Source organism: Ambystoma mexicanum, chromosome 13, assembly GCF_040938575.1.
Source record: "Ambystoma mexicanum isolate Mex_15411 chromosome 13, UKY_AmexF1_1, whole genome shotgun sequence".
In the NCBI taxonomy this organism is placed as follows: Eukaryota; Metazoa; Chordata; class Amphibia; order Caudata; family Ambystomatidae; genus Ambystoma; species Ambystoma mexicanum.
Window position 1 is genome coordinate 161,427,840 of NC_090938.1, and position 19,960 is coordinate 161,447,799.

General features: G+C 46.9%; 1 protein-coding gene across 2 annotated transcripts in view; it reads right to left on the reverse strand.

The window, feature by feature from the left end:
• Positions 1-939: 939 nt before the first annotated feature.
• INAVA (innate immunity activator) overlaps positions 940-19,960 on the reverse strand; it is a 129,063-nt gene continuing 110,042 nt past the window's right edge. For both annotated transcript variants that reach the window (XM_069633532.1, XM_069633531.1), the window contains exons 6-10: positions 17,085-17,138; positions 10,264-10,528; positions 8,329-8,499; positions 7,493-8,210; positions 940-5,154 (exon numbers count right to left, since the gene is read on the reverse strand). In XM_069633532.1, coding sequence (XP_069489633.1) covers positions 5,062-5,154; positions 7,493-8,210; positions 8,329-8,499; positions 10,264-10,528; positions 17,085-17,138 — 1,301 coding nt within the window. In that variant the 3' untranslated portion in view covers positions 940-5,061. The remainder of the gene's footprint in view (positions 5,155-7,492; positions 8,211-8,328; positions 8,500-10,263; positions 10,529-17,084; positions 17,139-19,960) is intronic.

A 19,960-nucleotide genomic window follows, 5' to 3' on the forward strand; every position in this document is an offset into this window, starting at 1 on the left:
GAAAAATGTATCTTCGGACACAAGACCAGGAAAGGAGATTTATAGCAACATGCAGAATGTTACTCCTCCTGAAGGAAGCTGGGAAAGAGAAACACCTTTGGATGAAGACAGTGCATCTGAAAGTGGGAAAGCAGGATATTCAGATAACTTGAAAAGATTCCTGCGATCCCTGGAGAACGCAGACATTTGCATCTTGCAAGACAGGTTGTGGATCCCAAACTTGAGGGTCTTGGATGTCCCACTGTGTACAACTAGCCCCTTAGCAAGGGTGGTTTCGAAAAAAGCAACTGCATCCTCATAACTCACTATGGGTTTACAATAGAAAGGTTGGGCAAGACTTGGATCGAATTACTACTATGCCTCACACCCCTAGACATCAATAAATCAAGAGACATAGGATACAAACAGGGGATAAATGCACAAGATCCTATGTGAGTCCAGAGAGCTTGGCACTGATCGGACCTTGCCGCCACTGTTCAGCTAGGCAATATTTGATAAGCCGCGGGACGGCATGATTAAACAATTTATTATCAGCATAGCAGACTCTTTCATGCCCAGTTACTTATTTTCTTGACCTCATTGCCTGTCTTTATACTTTAACTCTGTTATTTTTCTGCAGTGGATAGCCAGTCTTCATTATGATCCACCCACTGGGCAGTACATTGGTTTGTTATGCTCCCGTTTTGAGTTCTTTTTTATAGTGCTTAAATTGCTGATAAACCATTCTAAGCGCAAAAAAGAGTGCAATGTGGATACAATGTAGATGTTTCCTTGCCATCAAGCTATTTCGGTGGCATGGCATTAGTAGTGATTTCTACATACAGCTACATTTGCCAAAACATCATCAAATAATGGAGAAAAATCACTAGTAAAGAAAGACTTGAAACAAGCCCCTTGGAGACTGCAACCTAGAAAACACAAAACTCGGGATGCTTCAGATTACAGGTGCAAAAAACATGTCACGTTTTTATTTAATTGACAAGTTTCTTTCGCTCTACGCAAAGGACATTTTATCATAACATACAACACAAGTTCCGCAATAATTTACAATCATTAACACACACATCTCACATCCACAGCAGACATCAAACACGGAAAAGGTCTGTACAGAACAAAAAGGGAAGACAGGCTAGTAATTGGGTGTACATTAATAGTGTGATAACTACACAGTAGTCTGTGCATATTGTATATATCACTCATCATTCCAGTATTTTATCAACTTAAATCAGCTGCATTCACTGTCACCAATCACAGCGAAATGCAAGAGAGGCACAATGTATTCCCCTTCCTTTTGTGAGGGGGGCGGGGGGTATTAAATGTCTGCCTGGAAGGGGAAAACTTAGTGGTGAATAGTACAGCAAATGTCTATAAATAGTGTTAAACGTGATGGCCGGAATTTGGAGTCTGACCAAATATTGTTACAGATGTCAACACCTTCCAGTAAAACAGACTGTTTCTGGCCTTTATAAATGTCTGCATCGCTCAATTACTTAATTTGGTATATCTTTCAGAATGTTTGGATTTCTAAGATTCTGTGGTAAAAAGCTACCACTTACAGGGTTATGGGAAAACCTCTTATGAATTCCAATCATGTAGCCTTAACATTTTACAACACTAATTTCTTGAATACTCAAAAAATGTTTAAATGCCAAATATGTGGCACTGGTGGAAGAGTGGTGACAGAAAGGGCATTCACATGGTAAAGACATGGTAACAATGTCTTAGTTTAACGCATGTTACTGCAACAATTCTTAACTAATAGCGCTGTAATCGTGCGTGTTTCTACTGGATAAAAGGACCAGAGAGCTCTGCTCAAATTGTGACCTGCACAGTGAACGCATATCCCAGCAGCTGGTAGAGATTTGCTACATCACTAGAATTAAGACACTTTCAAACAGTTTAACCTGTCATTTCAGCGCTTCAGTAGGACACAGGGGTATAGGCGCTTTACAGAAGCTATAAGAAAGGGTGCTCTGATTTAAATTAGAGGGGAAAGGGCTCCTTTGGCAAAGTGGTGTAAACGTATGAAATTGCACAAAATACCAAGAGTGACTTGATTCAACTTGGAGCTATGAACAAGCAAGCAAGCAACCAGCAAGCAAGCAACAAGCAAGGAAGCTATTGAATCTATGCATGTTCATGTGTGCGGCGGGATTGATTGAAAAATGTGTAACCCTGGGCACCCAGATCACCACACAGCCAGATCATTGACTGTCACCACTCATGGTAAGAGAAAAAGCTCCTCAAAGCTTAAACAACAGTTGGCGGCACTCAGCCGGGACTTTCAGAAACTAGTACAAAAATATTCCTTATAAAAAAATCACACTTTCTTTACAAAGGTTAACATTTCTCTATTTTACGAAATATAAAACCATCAAAATAGATCATTTCGTAATGCACTGCATATCAGTTTTTAAAAAGGGTTCTTTGAAGGTACAAATGTGGTGGTGCGATTATATTACAAACAATTCCATAGGAAATAACATAAGAGACTGGATAAACTCTTGCCTAAATTCCTTGTTATTTTGTCTATATTTCCAGCCGAGATATAACAGCAGGAAATAAGGCAATGATGCAGTGCCTTATGACAAAAATAACCATTTCTTTTACAGCGAACAACCACATTGCCCCATGTCACCAGAAAGGTTAATTTCCAGTCCCAGGCTTTTCGTCATTACTTCAAGTCAGGTCACCAGTGAAGCACGCCAAAACTACAATTCCCAGATTGCAGTGAGTTGTTAATTGAGCATGCAGGACTACACAATGGTGTTTCAGTGACATGAAGTCATGTGGTTACACTACCATATGTTTACCTTTCCAGGCACATGATTGGATATATCTCTAGGGGGAAGAGTTGTTCAGGGTGTGTTCTGGAGTCTGTACAGTTTGTTTTATAATGTGGAAACAAGTGCACCCAGAACAAATGAATTTACAAAGTCAACCCATTACAGTCCACAGGGACCAATCAAACAACTGAAAGTGTGTCTGTATTGGGAGAATATGACAAATATTACATATCAGTAAGCATCGCATGTTTTTCAACCACTAGTTGGCGGACTATACAAAGCATGTGATTCTAGACAGATACAAGCTCCAGAAATAACATTCTACAGCATGAGGTGCTTTGTTTTTAAGTTCTCAATACTGAAAAGCAGGCATTGGGAGAATAAATGTCTGGCACACCACCTTTAGCATTATGGTGCCCTTGGGTGCAATATGTCGAATCGCCAATCCTGCAGCACATTTGCCCTGTAGAGCTGTAAAAGGCATCAGGTAAAGTAGAGAGAGGACATGCTGCCACCTACGAATACTTAATTGCCAAGGGTTGGCTGGTGACAGTAATAAGCATGGCGATAAACAGAATACGCACAATGCATTCCAGCTGCACTGTAAGATGGCGCCCACACAGCGGGACTTTCCACTTTGTATTTTTTGACAACTTCAAAAGTCCACCAGGAGGTATTTTATAAAAATAGCCTGGGCGGCTCTCGATCTGTAATGTATTCTGTTGGAACAGCGAGAGGTGGGTACCCACCAAGCATTACCGGTAAAAGCAATTGCGCGTACTATAGTGTGAAAAGTCCTCTCCGGAACGCGTGGCCCGCAAAAGGGGACGGGCTGTCGGGGGGAGGGAAATGGGAGTTGACGGCTGAGAAGTGGGGTGGGGGGTCCAGGGTGTCCCCCAGAGGTTTTCAGGGCGTCCCCCAGAGAGCCACTTGGCTACCCCCATTTCACAGGTCAATGGGAGTTGCAAAATGTATTAACTTTCAAAGTCTTCATAGGACAGATAGGCTCTTAGCGGGGAAGGATAGATTCCTTTCAGCATGGAGGAAAAAAAGGGTACCAGCTGACTGCCCTTACTGATGCAAGGAAGCCAAACAGTTATAGCTTTGGAAAATCCCCTAACGCGGGCAGGTTGGACTGTTCACTATTGTAACAAGTTCCAAGTTACCTCACAGGTGGGAGGGGGGGGGGAAGAGAGAGAGAGAGAGAGAGAGAGAGAGAGAGAGAGAGAGAGAGAGAGAGAGAGAGAGAGAGAGAGAGAGAGAGAGAGAGAGAGAGAGAGAGAGAGAGAGAGAGAGAGAGAGAGAGAGAGAGAGAGAGAGAGAGAGAGAGAGAGAGAGAGAGAGAGAGACAGTCTAAGACAGTGCCTGCAACGAAAGCATAACACTAAGGGAGGACAGCGTGGGTCAGGATAATAAATAAAATTGTTCAAATGTTTAAAATATATGGACACATTACTGAAAAAAAGTTTTTTTTCTTTTTTTAAAGTGACAACATGTCACAACCAATCCCGATCTCCAGGACGTCAACTGGGTTTTGCAAACCCTCTGTAACACACGCACGTCACAGATTCCCCCAGAATCCTTGGTCACATTTGCGAATGATTCATCAGCTAGCAGCCTTGGCAGGAGGAGGCCGCGCCACTTCGAGGCTCAATGTCATGGGAGTAAGGTGGCGGCAGGTCCCGGCTCACCTACGGTTAGCGCCATGCCGATGGGTTTTGGCAAGCAGGGTACAACGGTTATGCCAGAAGGACCTTCTAATGTTTTTCTTGTGGTCTAGGTCCCTGGAGGTTATTCTGGCCATTGTGGTCTAGGTTCAATACATTGGAGGTCCAGGCTTTGTTTACCTTTGTATGGTCACGGTATCCACACATGTGCTTGAAGGATCTTCTGATTGTTTCGGTCTGAAGTATCGTAGCCTCTAGGATTTAGTTAACATTGTAAGCACAGGGTGGCTATGGATGTGCCAGAAGCAACTTCAGGTTGTCTAGGACCAGATCAATGTGGTTCCCAGTTTCAGTTGTTAGCTCAAGGCGTCCACAGATGTGCCTGAAGGACCTTCTGTTGGTTAAGGTCTAGACTCATGTGGCTTTCAGGGCAGCCATTTCACGTTGTCATTTCAGGCAGTGGGCACACATTAACCAGAATAGCTCAACTCGAGTTCTAGAGAGGAACGGGTTCCAGTTTCAGTTCTCCCCTGGACGATTCCCCCGATAGCGCCACTGGGCACTATGGCAGTGCTGGAACAACGGATGCGCACCGTCCAAGTGCACCTTTAGACTTGGCTGATTATCTGGGCTTCATTCGGGTCATACCATTGCAGCGGTGCGCCCTCTGCCGTCCGCCGCAGCACATGCCTTTGTGGAACCTGGGCAGAAATAAAGAGAAAATTAACAGCATGTAAAAAAGTCTTCTCGTCTATACAGCGCTTTGAGTAACAGGGGTGGTTAGAGGGCATCTTTCTAAAATAAACCTGACAGTCACTACCTCTCATGTGCTTTAAGTGGTATTGACCAATAGAGAGCAGCGACTGCAAAAGTACCAGCCCTCACCTGCCCGGGCTTAACCTTCCTGGCCGATACTGTCTGCGAGTGATTAACATCACAGCTGCTTAAATCCATGGGCTCGTGTTAGTCAGGAGCCCGGCAGTTTTGTTTTCAGGGGATAAACATGCCTAGGTGTTGTCACGTGGTCTGGCTCAGTAGGGCGTAGAGCTGCTGACATCCCAGGAATTAAAGGACAGGCCTCAGCCCGTATCGCGTGCTCTACTCAGCTCCGGGCTGCCCTTTGAACCCCTGCAGGTGTTCACCCACACCGGGAGCAGATTTGAAATGCCAAGAAACAGTAAGAAAAACAGGAGGGTTGGAAAAAGAAATCGTCTGAGACCAAACCTGCTCTAGGAGTTGGGTCCCACTCAGGAGGGTCTTAAGCTACATTTAAGGTCACTGCACATTTCGCAGAGGAGAAATATCGCTTTGCAGGTGAGTCTTGTGCCAGCTACAAGGTATTTTTCAGTGTGCTTGTACATCCCCAAATGTTTTATTTTTGAATTATCACCCTTTTAAAATTCAGAGGCTTGGAAGAAGTTTCGCCACACATGGCAAAGTGACAATTTGGTGTGCTCTCCCACTAACACTGAGGCAAAGTGTGCTGCTAGTTCGGTATTCCCTCTTTACTTTGCCTATAAAACTTCCCCTACACTTACTAAGTCTACCTTCACTCCTCCATTTACCCAGAGGGAGTTCCAACCACAAAGTGCATTGAGGCCATACAAATGGGGAAATAGCGCTATATACATGGGGACTACAATACAATATATTTACTTCTTCATGCCTTTACTTCGTCTGCATCTTCACAGGAAATGCACATGCTTAAGTTAGCTAAAGGCTAGGGTTGGGGTCAAGGGACAGCGGGGTGGGGGGTAGACTATGAGATCAAAAGGAGGGGTCCGTGTGGACTCCCCATGTAGTGATGAAGTGAAAGCCAGGAGAAGTAAAAGAATGGGGAAGTAAATGTGACTTATGTTGTTGCAAAGTCTTGATAGTTTTGTCCTATGCTGAGACATGTCTGCGGGGGGAGGGGGGAGAGAAAGAGAAAAAGAGAGAGAGAGAGAGAGAGAGAGAGAGAGAGAGAGACCTGCAGACAAAGAGGAAGGGATACAGCGAGAGAGACAGAGAGGGAGGGAGAGAGAGGGAGAGACAGGCAGACAAGGAGGAAGGGAGACAACGAGAGAAAGAGAGGGATGGATGGAGAGAGAGAGAAGCAGAGAGAGAGAGAGAGAGAGAGAGAGAGAGAGAGAGAGACTTAGAGACTCAGGGACAGAGGGGGAGAGAAAGAGAGAGAGGAAGAGTCAGGCAAAGAGGATGGGAGGCAGAGATAGAGAGAGGAAAACGGATCATACACGTTTCACCCAACACTTTTAGTAGACATACAGCACTGGACAGACAATATGCTCATGGATTGGTGAGGTATGATCACGTGCTGGGTTTCCCCTAATGTGAAACCATGAACATTGCGTGACTTTTTAGAGACCCATCGATGTTGGGTGCCTCTCTAAGTGGGAGACAGAGCCCAAAAGAACAGCATCACCGATCTGATGGACCCTTGGTGCTGGAATCAATCCTGCACCGTAGGGATGGCAGCTTTCGTGCAAGAAGGGTCGAAATGGCATTGAGTCTAGAAGCCACGTCACATCCTTATGACACCTCATAAGCTTGGGTTCAACAAGCATGGAAACTGAAAGCAATTCTACCGCCAAAACTGATATCTTCACACATGAAGGGTGGACTGGGATTGGAGACTAAAAGCCACTCCACATCCTATCTTCCCGAGGCCACACCTCCTCTCAGCAAGGGTTGAATGGACATAGAGACTGGGCAACAGCACTACCCAAACAGGATTCCTGCAGAGAGGAAAAGGATGAAAGAACATGGAGTCTAAACCATGCCCCTCAACCTTCAAGCTAGCTTATGGGGAACAAGCCTTTGCACCTTGCATTTAATTATTAGTGGGAGGGCAAGAGTTAGGGTTTTGACACAACTGTGAACTTATCTTTATTTTGACCTCCTGACAGGCCCCTTTAAGAAAAATCCCCTCTTAGCGTCACGACTAGCAAGGCCTTTCCCCAACCGCATTTTTCCTTTAATAAAAGTCTGTAGCAACTCTCAATACTGTACCCTCTCTACGGCAAGAGCAGGCTGAATTACCTGAGTACGCTGTGTCATCGAACGCGCCAGAGGCATGCCTCGCCCTGCTGGGTTCCGCACTTTGATAGCCCCTTGCCGGTCCAGAGAGTGAGGCCGCGCAGAGCTGCGCAGGCGGGTGCGGTCATGCCAGTGCTGCAGCTCCTCACAAACGACCACCTTAGCTAGCGCCCGGCCTGTGCACTCTATAGATGGTGTTCGCACAATCCTGCTTTTGGAGGGTATGACCTTCTGTGGCCTGGGCTGTGCCATTTCCTCGTCATACAGGTGGGGGACCGACTTGGCCACTGTCAACTGTGTCCGTGTGCGGCTGCAGTCTCTTCTAGCAGACTGAGGTGGCCGGCTCTCTATGTACTCTACAGCGGCAAAGTAACCAGGGGGTATCAGCTTTTGGGGGCGTTGGTAGAAGGTAGGGGCATCCATCTCACCAAAAGGTCGATTCAAATAGACTGGGGAGTGTTGCCTGGGTGGCAAGTGGCGGGCAGTCCTGGGAGGAGTCATATCAGGACTGGTGCCGCCTGTAGACGTGGCATGCGAGATGCTGGAGATGTCCGAGTTGCTGTCTTCTGAACTGGAGTTGTACGTGGGGTTGGAACGCTGGTGGCTGAGCTTGGCGTGTGGGAAGCAGTAGTCCGGCACGGTGACAGTGAATTCCGTGACTCGTCTCCGGGGGACCATGCTGCGGCCGCGGCTCTCAGATGGGTCGCGAGGGCTCTGAATCCTGAGAAAGTAAGTGAAAACATATCGTCAATGGGGCGGCAGCGCAAAAGCCCATTTTTACTCTGACTTCCAATACAACTCCAATTGGGTCATACATCTTGCTATTAGCCACCTCATACCTGACTGATTGGGACTGCCCCCTCCGGCTTTGCATCTCTGGTGTTGATGGTGCACTGGAGGAGCCCTGCAAGCTTTGCACGGTGATGTTCACGATAGGAAGGAACGGATATGGTGAAGTGTCCCCTCTCGGTAGCTCCGGGCGACCCAGAACCGGTGTCACTGCTGGACTGCTGCAGAGAGTAAGGAAAAGTGCAGGTGAGTGCCATTATAAGATAGGGGAAAAAGCAGAAGCCATCCATGGTGGCATTTGTACCCACAGTGGAAGCTCTAAGGGGATCCCTCAGTTCACCCACACGTATTGCACCACAGGAAAGAGCGGGACAAGCCTCCATCATAGCAGAGCACAAGTACATCATGTGCACCATCAATGCAAGCTGCCCTCACACGTAGAACTGGGACAAGATTGCCAGCAATGCAATCTTCCACCTCACACAGCGGAAGGAGCAAAGCATTACGAGCCTCCCTTCCATATAAAACAGGTCGATTACAGTCAGTGGGAGAGTTATCCTCACACTCAGAACAGGCACAGCATTTCCATCAGTGCAAGCTTATCTTCTACACATATTAGGGAACCTGGAATGGATGTAGACACTTTGTTTTCATGCGCGTGCGTGTGTACCCACGATGTATGTGGGTGCATATACACATGCTGACATACACACACACACGTGTGCATTTGATAGTGTGTGTGTTTGCACGTACTGTGCTTGTGGGTATATATACACACACTGACATACACACACACACAGACACGTGTGTGTATGTGTTTGCACCCATTTGTGGGTTAATATACACACTGACGCACACAAATGCACACAGAAATCGTGCACCTAGGTAGTAAAGTTGCACCCCCGATGACTCCCAACAAAGCTGAAAGAAGTGTAATAATGCTTGTCTTCCTGTGCATGGGGGGGGCATTAACTAGCAGTTTTAACTGCATACGATTGGTTCTCTTGAGTGATATAATGCAGTTATGGCGTGCATCTACAATCTAAATTGCCCCGGTGCCTTTATGGAATGGCACAGACTGCCTGAAATATGGAGCAATGGAAGACAGACCAAAGGAATTGCCAGTGGTTATGATTAATTCCAAGCTTTCCATCCATCTCTTTCGGGTACACTCTACCTTCTCCCACAACACCAATACAATCAGATAATGTCCGGATACAACACACAAAGGCCAATCTACCAAATTCTCTCTCTCTCTCCTCCCCCCCCACCCCCTTTTCTGCTCCCCTCACCCCAAACTCACTGTCACCCTCCCAAATCAAGCCCCATACCGGGTCCTTCCCTTCCTCCACTCCAGCCTGTGACTCAGTGATTTACAGCAGTTCTAGCAAGAGTGAAGAAAGCACAGTGCACGAAAATGCTTTTTAAATGACCACCATTTTGTGTGTCATTGTTCCCCATGGCATGTGGCTTAATGCAGGCTCTCTTTCCAGTCACCCACCATTCACACCACTTGAGCGCCATGTGCATGTCTGTAGCCAGACACACCCCTCCCATTACCTGCCATCAAGGCTGCACCTACAGCAATTCATACGCAGATCACTGCCACGTTGGGCTTGTTGGCTGCTTGGGAATGCAATTTACGGCCCAAGCAGTCTATTAAAAAAACAACACTAATCCAGGCATATAAAATAGCACAGTGACCTGTTACACTTGCTGGTTATCGGCAAGGTTCACGTTCTAATCCCCAGTAGGGGGAGATGTTTTTAAAAAAAAAACGTTGCAGTCCTAGAACGGCAATTCGGGTTACATAAAGAAAGGGAACAATCATGGATCGCCCCAAGAACTAAGGGAACGTCGTACCCTTTAGTTCCCGCCCACTTCGACCGCTGGTTAGTCAGTGAAGTGTTTGCAAGGATAATGCCTGACAAACTCACAGCGCGAATGAATGAATGAAACAAACATAGAGGCTGCATGCGACCTACCTTGGCTGACTTCCCGAGCTCATGGACAGCTTCCGGGGTTTCTGGTAAGGCTGGTCCAGGCTAGACTCCCGCCAGGGGCTGTTCTGGATAGGCGAGCGCTCGGTTTCACCGCCTTCGGGGTACACAGACTTCAGCCCCTCCAGAGTCTGCGGGGGCTGGGGTCGTACGGTGCGCGCGACCGGCAGAGGCGACATTGGAACTTGGCGGGGTGGCCTAGACTCCTGGAGATTTGCACATGGAGCTGATTTTGGCCTCTTCCCTTCATCTGTGGAAATAAAACCATCAATTGCCTGCGTAGCCCTCAAATGTACATACATCACTGGGCATCTGCCCGATGCTGCAAAGCAGCCAATCAGTCATCACATTGGGCTTATCGTGCTCTTCTTGGTGGTTTGGCGGCATACACAATCCCAAAGAGCAAGAAACAGAGATCATGAAGTAGTATTGTATTGTATTGTATTGGGTTATTTATATAGCGCTCTTTCCGTATTTATATGGCCTCAGTGCACTTGTTCTGTATTGGAACGCCCTTGGGGACCGTAGTCAGTGTGCTGGAAAGTTCTAGAGGTTTAGGTTAGGATGTGTGTGTGCATTTCTGCCAGTCTAGGACTTGGGTGGCTGGCTAGGCTCGACTAAGCAGCCCGAAAAGATCGCTGTTGGAGGTTGTGATAGAGTGCTCTTGTTGAGAGATTCGATGTGTGGCCGGCTGTACTGAATTTTTGTCGTTGGTAGTCGCTCTATGCTAGTGGCAGAGGTGTTGAGGTACGTCTGGTGTTTCAGTGTGGGCGGTTATATGTGCTGCTAGACCGGAAGAGATAGATGAAACCAATATAATCGTGGTGTTACTGATGATCTCGGAGCAATTTTTAAAGACACTTCAGTTCCCCCAAAGCTGGAGTCTGTACTCTTTGGCTCTCCAGATGTTTTGACCTACAACTCCCATCTGCACTAGACGCCCTTGCCAATGGTGGAACATTATGGGAGTTGTAAGTCCAAAACAACCGGTTGTAGAGGCCTGCCCCAAAGAGTGTGACTGTGTGCAAACAAATGAACTGTTCTGAAGGGTGAGTAGGGGGCGGAAGGTGCAAACCAGTGGGTCCTGTAAAGACCCAAAGCTTGTGAAGTGGCCGGAGGTGACCATTTGCCAACTTCCCAGACAATGGACTGAAGGTTCACTTGGGTCTGCAAAGGGGCTCCTGTTTTTGATAGCAGTAGAAATAAGCCTGAACTGATAGTAACATTTTGCTTACACTGATCAACGGTAAAAATATGAAAGCCAAATTGGCTGCATTCAGCGTTTTGATTGATGTTCCAGCTGCAAACTTTGCTTTGATGGTCTTAGTGTCAGCTTTTCTTAGTGTCCACTCCATGTGATTTTGTCAACCATTTTGGTTGAGCCCAAGGGTAGCCAGGGCTAGCAGCTGCATTGCCCGTACTGCCCCAGGCAGAGTTTGGGGCAGAAGACCGGCAGGGCCCTTCATTGTCCTACAATCGCCTCTGAAGCATGAGGATGTCGTTTCGCCCAGGTGTCCACATTTATTTTTTGAGCATATGTACGGCGCTTAGCCATCAAGTAAATTGTGTTTCAAAGCGCCCACAGGACAGCAAGGAGGGAACATGGGAATGAAAATCAAACATTGAAAGATAGAGGCAGACCTACTAGGCCCTGTGAGCATTTAGAATGTGCAAGTGCAGAGAAAGAGAAGGGATGAAGGAGTGGGGGCGTAAGTGCCAGGGAGTGAGCAGCAGTAAGTGCATAGGTGAGAGGTCAGCTGCCTATAAATAAATAAGTGCAGGCATGCAGTGGCACAGGCCAGTGGGGGGCAAGGCAAGTGCTGGGAGCGGGCGGAGGCTGAAGGCGATTGGGTGTGGGAGGCCAGGATCCAAGAGGATATTCAAGAGATTATTCCAAAGGCTTAGAAGTTCAACATCAATGGTGGGCCAGCATCCTTCTGAAGTGTAAGTAACAAAGCAAAAAACCTCATGTTGGTTTGCAGATGTCATCAAGCATTATGAAGTACGAAATCCCTGATGACCGATGTACATTCATAAACTAACAGAATATACGGTTATATTTTTGTGAAAAATTAGCATGGGGGGGGTTGAGGCTGCACATGCGATTGTAAGGTTACATGTGATTTTAACGAATCCAAAATAACTAATCTCATTATAACTAATACCATAATAACGAATTCCAAAATAACAAATTAATTTTTTGTTGTTTTTTTGGGGGCTCCCCCACAAAAAAAACCTTTTTTTGTTCCTAATACTTCCCCAGCCACAAAACCACTATCCCCACTCCCAACCACTTTTTTTTTAGTTTAGCTCCAAATTCGTTATTTTGGAATTCGTTATTTTCAGTTCGTTGTAATGGGATTCGTTATAATCACTGCATGCCAATTTATAAAGCTCAAACCTAGCTTTGAAGGAACAAAGCTCTGTACATAGGAAGACACCACCGGTAAGGTGGCATGGGTAGCAGAAGTAACTGGAATGGGTAAAGGGAGCGGGGAGAGGCTGATCTCCGGAGGGGGTAGGGGGCGGACAGTCAGGCGGAACAACCAGCGATTGGTGAGCTGTTTTTTGAAGTGTAGGGTTTTCAGTTCCTTCCTGAAGTGTAGGATGGAAGGGGTCAGTCATATGGGCGTATGTTGTTAGCCATTAGATATCCACAGCTGCACTTCTGGTGACCGTGCCATGCATATTGCAAGGGTGGATAGCGGAATGGGCTAAACAGTCGCCTCTCACATGGGTCTTTCCTGTCCTGCACTTCACAAGTTCCAAACTCAGTAGAGCTGCCACAGTGCTTCCTCTTCCCAAAGGGGACACATTCACTACTATTACATTAGTGATAATAAAAAAATCTTATTATAGTAATTGGGAGGAGGGAGAGGCATGAAATCAATATTAAAAACAGCTGACAATAATCGGAGGCATTGTCTGGCCTGCATGACATTACGGTGCATGTAATGCTGCACTAGGAACATGATTGCAGCACATGGACATGTGAGGCTGTGCAATACATATGCGGACTACACAAATGAAAACAACCTGTACTAGATGCTATTTCTGGAGCATTTTAGAGTCTGTTTGCCACATTCTGGCAGCACCTGCACATGTGAAGACCATGCAGGGAACACACATTCTTCACATTGGTCTTAACATGTGCAGGTGCTGCCATCATAGAACAAGTGCTTCCTCAGAAGCTTCGGAAATGCCAGTTAATGCATCCTATGCCTGGTGTAGGCACCACATTCCAGCTGCAGCCTTAAGAAGCATTGGAGAAATCAGAGCTGGACTTGGCATATGATGGCAGCAACTAGACATGTCAGGCTGTGCCTTACAATGGCATAGCAGGTATGTGAGACTGTAAAAGGTAGATAAGTGGAGCAAGTGCATATAGTAGGCTACAGTTGGAATATTAAAGCTGCATGTGGGGCTGCATTATGAATATAATGAATATACCTGCCGGGTAAGGTACTAATTACTGTATACGGGATATAATTGGCCATATGAGGCTGTAATGGTTTAGGAAGGCAATGCACACCTGGCCTATGTTCGTTCTTTTGGTGGTGCCCTTGTCATATCATAAAGCAACCCGTCTCCTATCCAGGAAGCATCAAGCTAAAATATGATTGATCACTAAAATAGACTTTTTGTCTGTTTTAGTAACTATCATTTTATTAAGCATCACTGTCTGGGGTATGGACCAAAGGTCATGTGATATCACTACCTGTGATGTCATCAGGGTCAGACTGCATGGGTCATCACTTCCTGCGAAGTCAACCGTTGTGTGATCTCACTTCAACTACAATTGGAATTTTGGTCAGTTCAGATCCTTTTGAACTCTCACTGCTATTGGTCACTAGTCCTGGCTCTTGTGTTGACAGTTCATCCCCATTAGGTCCAGCTTGTTGACTCAGCAGATTTGTTTGGATAATTTTGGGGACAAGGAGCTTCCAGAACTCCAATGTCTTGGTGATCTGATTGGGTGCAACATCATTACCACTAACTGGATGGTTGCATTAAAACTGAACCCCATTGGCTGGCTATTCTTGCTTTAGACCGAATACTGCCTTGGTTTGATCTGTTTTTATTTATTTATTTTATTTATTGAGCACTTGTTAGGTGCCTATACAACAGAATGGTGTTTTGAGGCGCCACAAGACTAAGTGGGGAGGGAACAGGGGAGTAAATAACAGTCGCAAAAACAGTACTATACAATTGTGGTCTTACTAGACGCTGTGACATTCGGACGTTCACGTCCAGTGAAGAGACGTGTGGAAAATAGGGAGGGCAGGGGGGTTTGGAGGGGTGTAGATGGTGCAGGGTCAAACGCATAAGTGCTGGTGGGAGCCCGCGAGGGAAGTGCCAAAGGGAGCCAGGGAGGAGGCCACTGACTAAGTGCTAGGGCAGAGGAATCTCATGGGTGGGATGCCCAGCCACCAGGCTTGCCGTAAGGGCAGTGCTGTGGAGGGGGATGGGCCTGGTATCGACTGGGTAGAGGGCCTGGTAACCTGTGAGATTCATGAAGGACCAGGCCACCAGTCTCAGCGGCCGTGGGGTGATTAGCAGGGAAGGGAGAGGGAAAGTGGAAGAGAAAAGCAGAGTTTTGAGAAGTTTCTGGAATTTAAGAAGGTCCGGCTCAAGTTAAAGGGGGGCAGGAGGCTGTTCCAAAGAGAGGCACCAGCCTAGGAGAGACCTGCCTCTCGCTCTCTGCTTGGAGAAGCATTTGACAAGTAGAGAGTTGGAGTTAGAGGAGAGGAGAGGTCTAGCAGGGAGGTATTTAGGGAGGGACAGTTGTAGATAGCATGGTCCCAGGCCCCAGAAAGCCTTGTGGATGATGCAGAGGGTCTTGAATTTGATCCTTGCAGTCACCGGAAGGCAGTGGAGAGATTTTAGGTGCTGGAGAGAGACGGTCCCTGTCTAGCAGCCCTATTTAGCTGACGGGGGCATAGGGAGGAAAGGGGGATATTGAGGAAGTGGCTGTTTCAGTAGTCCACCCTAGAGAGGACCAGAGCTCTGGAGACATTGAGCTTCTGGGTACAGGAGGGGAAAGGGAGAATGCCTCTAAGGAAGTGAAGCGGAAGTGGGCCTTTTTGGCTATGTCCAAGATGTGAGGTGTGAAGGAGAGGGTGGAGTCAAAGATGACCCCGCGGTTTTTGGCATCACAGGATGGGAGGGTAGAGGGCTCAAGGAGGGCAGCCAGAATGTAGGAGGGAAACAGGGTGCAGATGTTCCAATGAGAAGGATCTCCCTCTTACTGGCATTAAGACAGAGATCATTAGCTGCACACTATGCCTGGATGGCAGTCAGACAATCAGGGCTGAGAGAAGAGGGGGAGGTGGTATAGGGAAGCTTGAAGGAGAGCTGTGTGTCATCAGCATAACACTGGAAATGTGGGGAGAAGGAAGAGATCAGGTGAGCAAGAGGGGCGGGATAGATGATGAAGAGCCACAGTGAAAGGATCGAGCCCTGGGGGACGCCACAGGTAGGGAGTCCAATGGTGGTGGAGAACGAGCCCAGTTGCAGCTGGGAAGGGTGGTTAGTGAGGAACAAAGTCATCCAATCCAGGGCCCGATCTGTGATGCCTAGGGTGTCGCAGAGCCGTTTTATGAGGATAGAGTGGTTGACTGTGTCGAAGACAGAGGACAGATCGAGAAGAATAAGAACAGCGGGAGTGTTAGAGTCGAGATTTGCAAGCATGTCTTTACAGGTGTTCAGGAGAGAAGTTTCCATGCACCCCTCTGCCCCCCGATGCTCGGAATCCAGATGGGTGGTCAATGGAGGCAACCACCAAGTTCAGTATGAAGGTTCAGTTGGGGTAGGACCAACTTCTCCAAGAGTTTACCCAAAAAAGGGGTAATGTTGATAGGGTGATAGTTACCCGGCTGGAGGGGTCAGCAGGTGGCTTTTTTAGGAGAGAGTGCACAAGGGAGTGCTTGACTGACACTTGCTTCATCGGTCGAATGGCGGCGAAGGAGGCTGGCAGTGCAGGGGGTGGCTCGAACAGAGGGCCAAGGGGCTCTAAGAGGAAGGAGAGGAGTCAGTGGTCAGACCAAGAGAGGGGGGTGGTGACTGGGTTAGAGATGGGGATGTCTCCGGAGGTGAAGGCATCCAGAGTGTGTCCGGCTCAGTTGGTCGCCCCGGAAGGAAGAATAGTGAGGGAGAGGGCCTCACAGAGGTCACGAACCTGTGAGGTGGCTGATTCGGGGAGTCAAGGTGGATACTGAAGTCCTAGAGGAGGAGGAGATTGAAGGAAGAGGTCAAGAGGGAGGAGGTGAGGTAAACACATTTAGAAAGGAAGGAAGAGATAGAGCCGGTGGGGCTGTAGATTGTAGCGAAGGTGAGTGAGAGAGTAGGAGAGACCCTGAGCTTGCAGATTAGGCATTCAAAGGAGGAGTAAGATTGAGTAGGTATGGTACAGGCAGGGACCCACTCAGGGAGGATCAGGGCCGTTCCACCTCCGGGCCGGTTAGGTCTGGGTTTGGAGAGTATGTTGCAGGCCTCAGGGAGGAGAGTGTCCAGAGTGGCTAAGTGTAGCTGGTGGCCACCTTTGAAAGTTTTCCAAGGGGGGGTACAGGGGTGTGCAACTCCCATCGGTGGAGTTGGAGATGTGAGTGGCAGGAGAAGGGAGGATGTTTATGAGAGAGGGAGGCGCCGATCGAGAAGAAGAGGAGGTTAGAACCTTGGGCCATGATAGTGCCATTGTGATTCTTAAAAAAATATTGATGCAGTTGAAAACTTCCTGAAATATAACCCATTCTGTAAGATGAATTTCTTTATATATTTCCACAAAAAATAAAAATAGTATTTTTTACCTTCATCGAGTATGGCAGAGTCAGAGAGGGAGCTCTCATCAGACGCACTGAGCTCTATAAGCAAACAAAGAAATGAAAGATGAATAGCGTAGGATGAAGCATTGTTTTATTCAATTGTGATAATTCTATAAATAGAAAGTGTTTGGTTTTGTAAACCAAACACAATAAAAATAAACAAAAATAGAAATGTAATTCAGTTCAATCATTAGCAAACAAAAAGGTTCTCGCTAGTTCCTGTTCCCGGCGTATGACATCCCACACCCACTATCTTGGTCTGAACGCTAGAGCTCCTCTACCACAGCAAAACCCAATTGCACTGCGGCCTGCACCCTGGCTTTTCCACAGCTGTAGTCTAAACAAAATACACAGACAATGCACCTCAATCTGGACCAGGGACCTGACATGCAGCTCTGCAATGCACATCACTCCTTACCTGAAGCGCCGTCGACGGCCCAACATGCACTCACAGCTCTGTCAGGTGGCCTCAATCTTGACCTGAATCTCGTCCAGGCGCGACTCTACCGATGCGCCCCAAGTCCTGGCTTATACTCAGAGTGATAGAGCCTCTAAGCTCCAAGTCTTGGTGGGAAGGGGACATGTCGGTAGTTTGTATTGTTTAAATAATGCCTCATCCGTGGAAGTTGATTAGCTTTTAGATCACTGTGGTGTAAAACCTGCTCTGAATCCCAAAGACCAATTGTCTTTGTCTTAGACGGAAGTGTATAAAGTAGCACTGCTCTTTAAGACAAAGAATTTCCTGGAGCAAAGGTTTGGACTTGGGTTAATTTGCATACCCACAATGCCTTGCTGTTGTGGCTCAGAACTGGACGTGAACTTCCAGCAATGACTTCTAGGTGGCGTTGTGGAATGTGTGCATTGGCTCAAATGGACCATTATATATATATATATATATATATATATATATGAGCCTGTACGTTCCAGTACGCAATGTGACCCAGGTAAAAATAACACAAATGACCACTTGATTAAGGTGATCCTGGTGATGGTGACCTGTTGGCAGCTCTGTATGACATATAGGTTAAGAACGTTTCAATAGTAGAACAAATGATAATAACATATTTGGCTTCCAATCTTTAATTATCGACAAGTGAGTATACTTATTATTGATTATTGGGATTATACACAAATCTGTCATTCCAGCAGTAAACACTGTAGATGGCCAGCTCCATTTAAAGTGAGCAGTCAATTTACTGGACTGCGTCAAGCTTGTGCTGTAGGGGTGTGCGTGGTCTGTGCAATGTTCTAGCTCGGTGACAGGTTTTACAGAGGGCTAAGACAATTTTCAAGTAAATGTGGAGGCCCTTTGAAGGCTTTCAAAACTCAATACTGGAATGCCCTCCCCTTGAATCTCAGAATGAACCAATCCTACACTAGCTTTAGAAGTAAGTCATTAATCTGGCTGAGGTCTATTGACAGATAATGTCCTCCGGCCTACCTACCTAATCTATACTCAGGAAACCACTGTCAGTCTACTGTTCTCTTTTAAACCAGTACCTGTACCCATACCCTTACCCTCGCCTTACTTGTTATAATTATTGTAATGACCATGTCCTGTATTGTACCTATTCCATGTTGTTACTAAGCTTAGCTTAAAGTATTCTTTCTAGCTGCGCCCAGTTACCTACGGGTTTGGTGCGCATTACTAAATAAACAAACAAACAAACCATACAGGGTAGGGATCGAAATTAAGATTTGATAAGCAGGAGCTAATATCAGCTCTTGGGTATCCAACATTAACCAGTGACCAGGAGCTACCACGGGGGAAACCAGGAGACAGTACATAGCGTTCTGCAAATCTAACTTCCACCTTAGATCCAAACATATCACTTTGTCCATTATTTATGACCCTTTATGTTTGTCGTACAGATGTGTCCTAATGTTGATTTATTCATTGTTATAAATGCACAGAGACAACGCTACAACATTTGATCGGCATCAGTTGTCTGGGAGAGTCAAAAGTAGCTTCTGGTAGCTGTTGGTGTCAAGCCAAACAGACTCCTCTATGCCTCAAGCAGGAGCTAAATAGCTCCCAGCTCCCCTCAACTTTGAGTCCTGCATGGACAACTACAGCATGTGAACCCCCTCATCACTGTGGCGTTGGGACATCGAGGCACGTGACTCGCGCACTGAAGGGGTTATGCAACGCACGTGCTGCTACAGCTGTGGACCCTCATTCCACGCTCTACCGGCATTCGACACACTTCAATAGAACAATGATGAAAGACCTTCACCGGGGAAACGAGTTCTCGTTTGCAGATCTCGCAAAGTATCAATCTCCGAGATGACGCCGCATTCTGCAGCATCTGCATGTTGGCACAGGTCCTGCCATCTGCTTCTCCTCGCAGCACCTCCTCCCAGGTGTGGCTGCATTAGTCTGCGTCATGAGGGGGTGGCTTTTCACAACATGCACCTTCTTTAGCCAGTTGCATGGGCGGGCGTCCATGCAACTCAAGTGCACAGTTCACAAAGAACACGCGCCCACAATAGCCAGAACTCATCATGCTACCTGGCTGATGAACTAAAAACAATAACAAAAGCTCGTGGATCCTTATGGTCTGTCCCTGAATCCCAGGTTCAGCAGCCAATGTCCTGAAACAGCCAATAATCTGTGCCACAGTGCAAAGGCATGTGATGTATGGCTAAGCTATGAGCAAGAATGTACACTCCTGGGCTCATACCATCCTGTTCCTGCCAGGCATGCTACTGTGCATACACAAAGACTTAAAGCAGCTGGTCTATCCTACAGTCAGCCACCCCACATATGCCAACATAGCCCACACATGCCACCATAGAGGTTCAGGATTCCAGGACCCCTAAACAGTCAAGTAAGGCAACGTGCAGGGAACCCAGAGCGC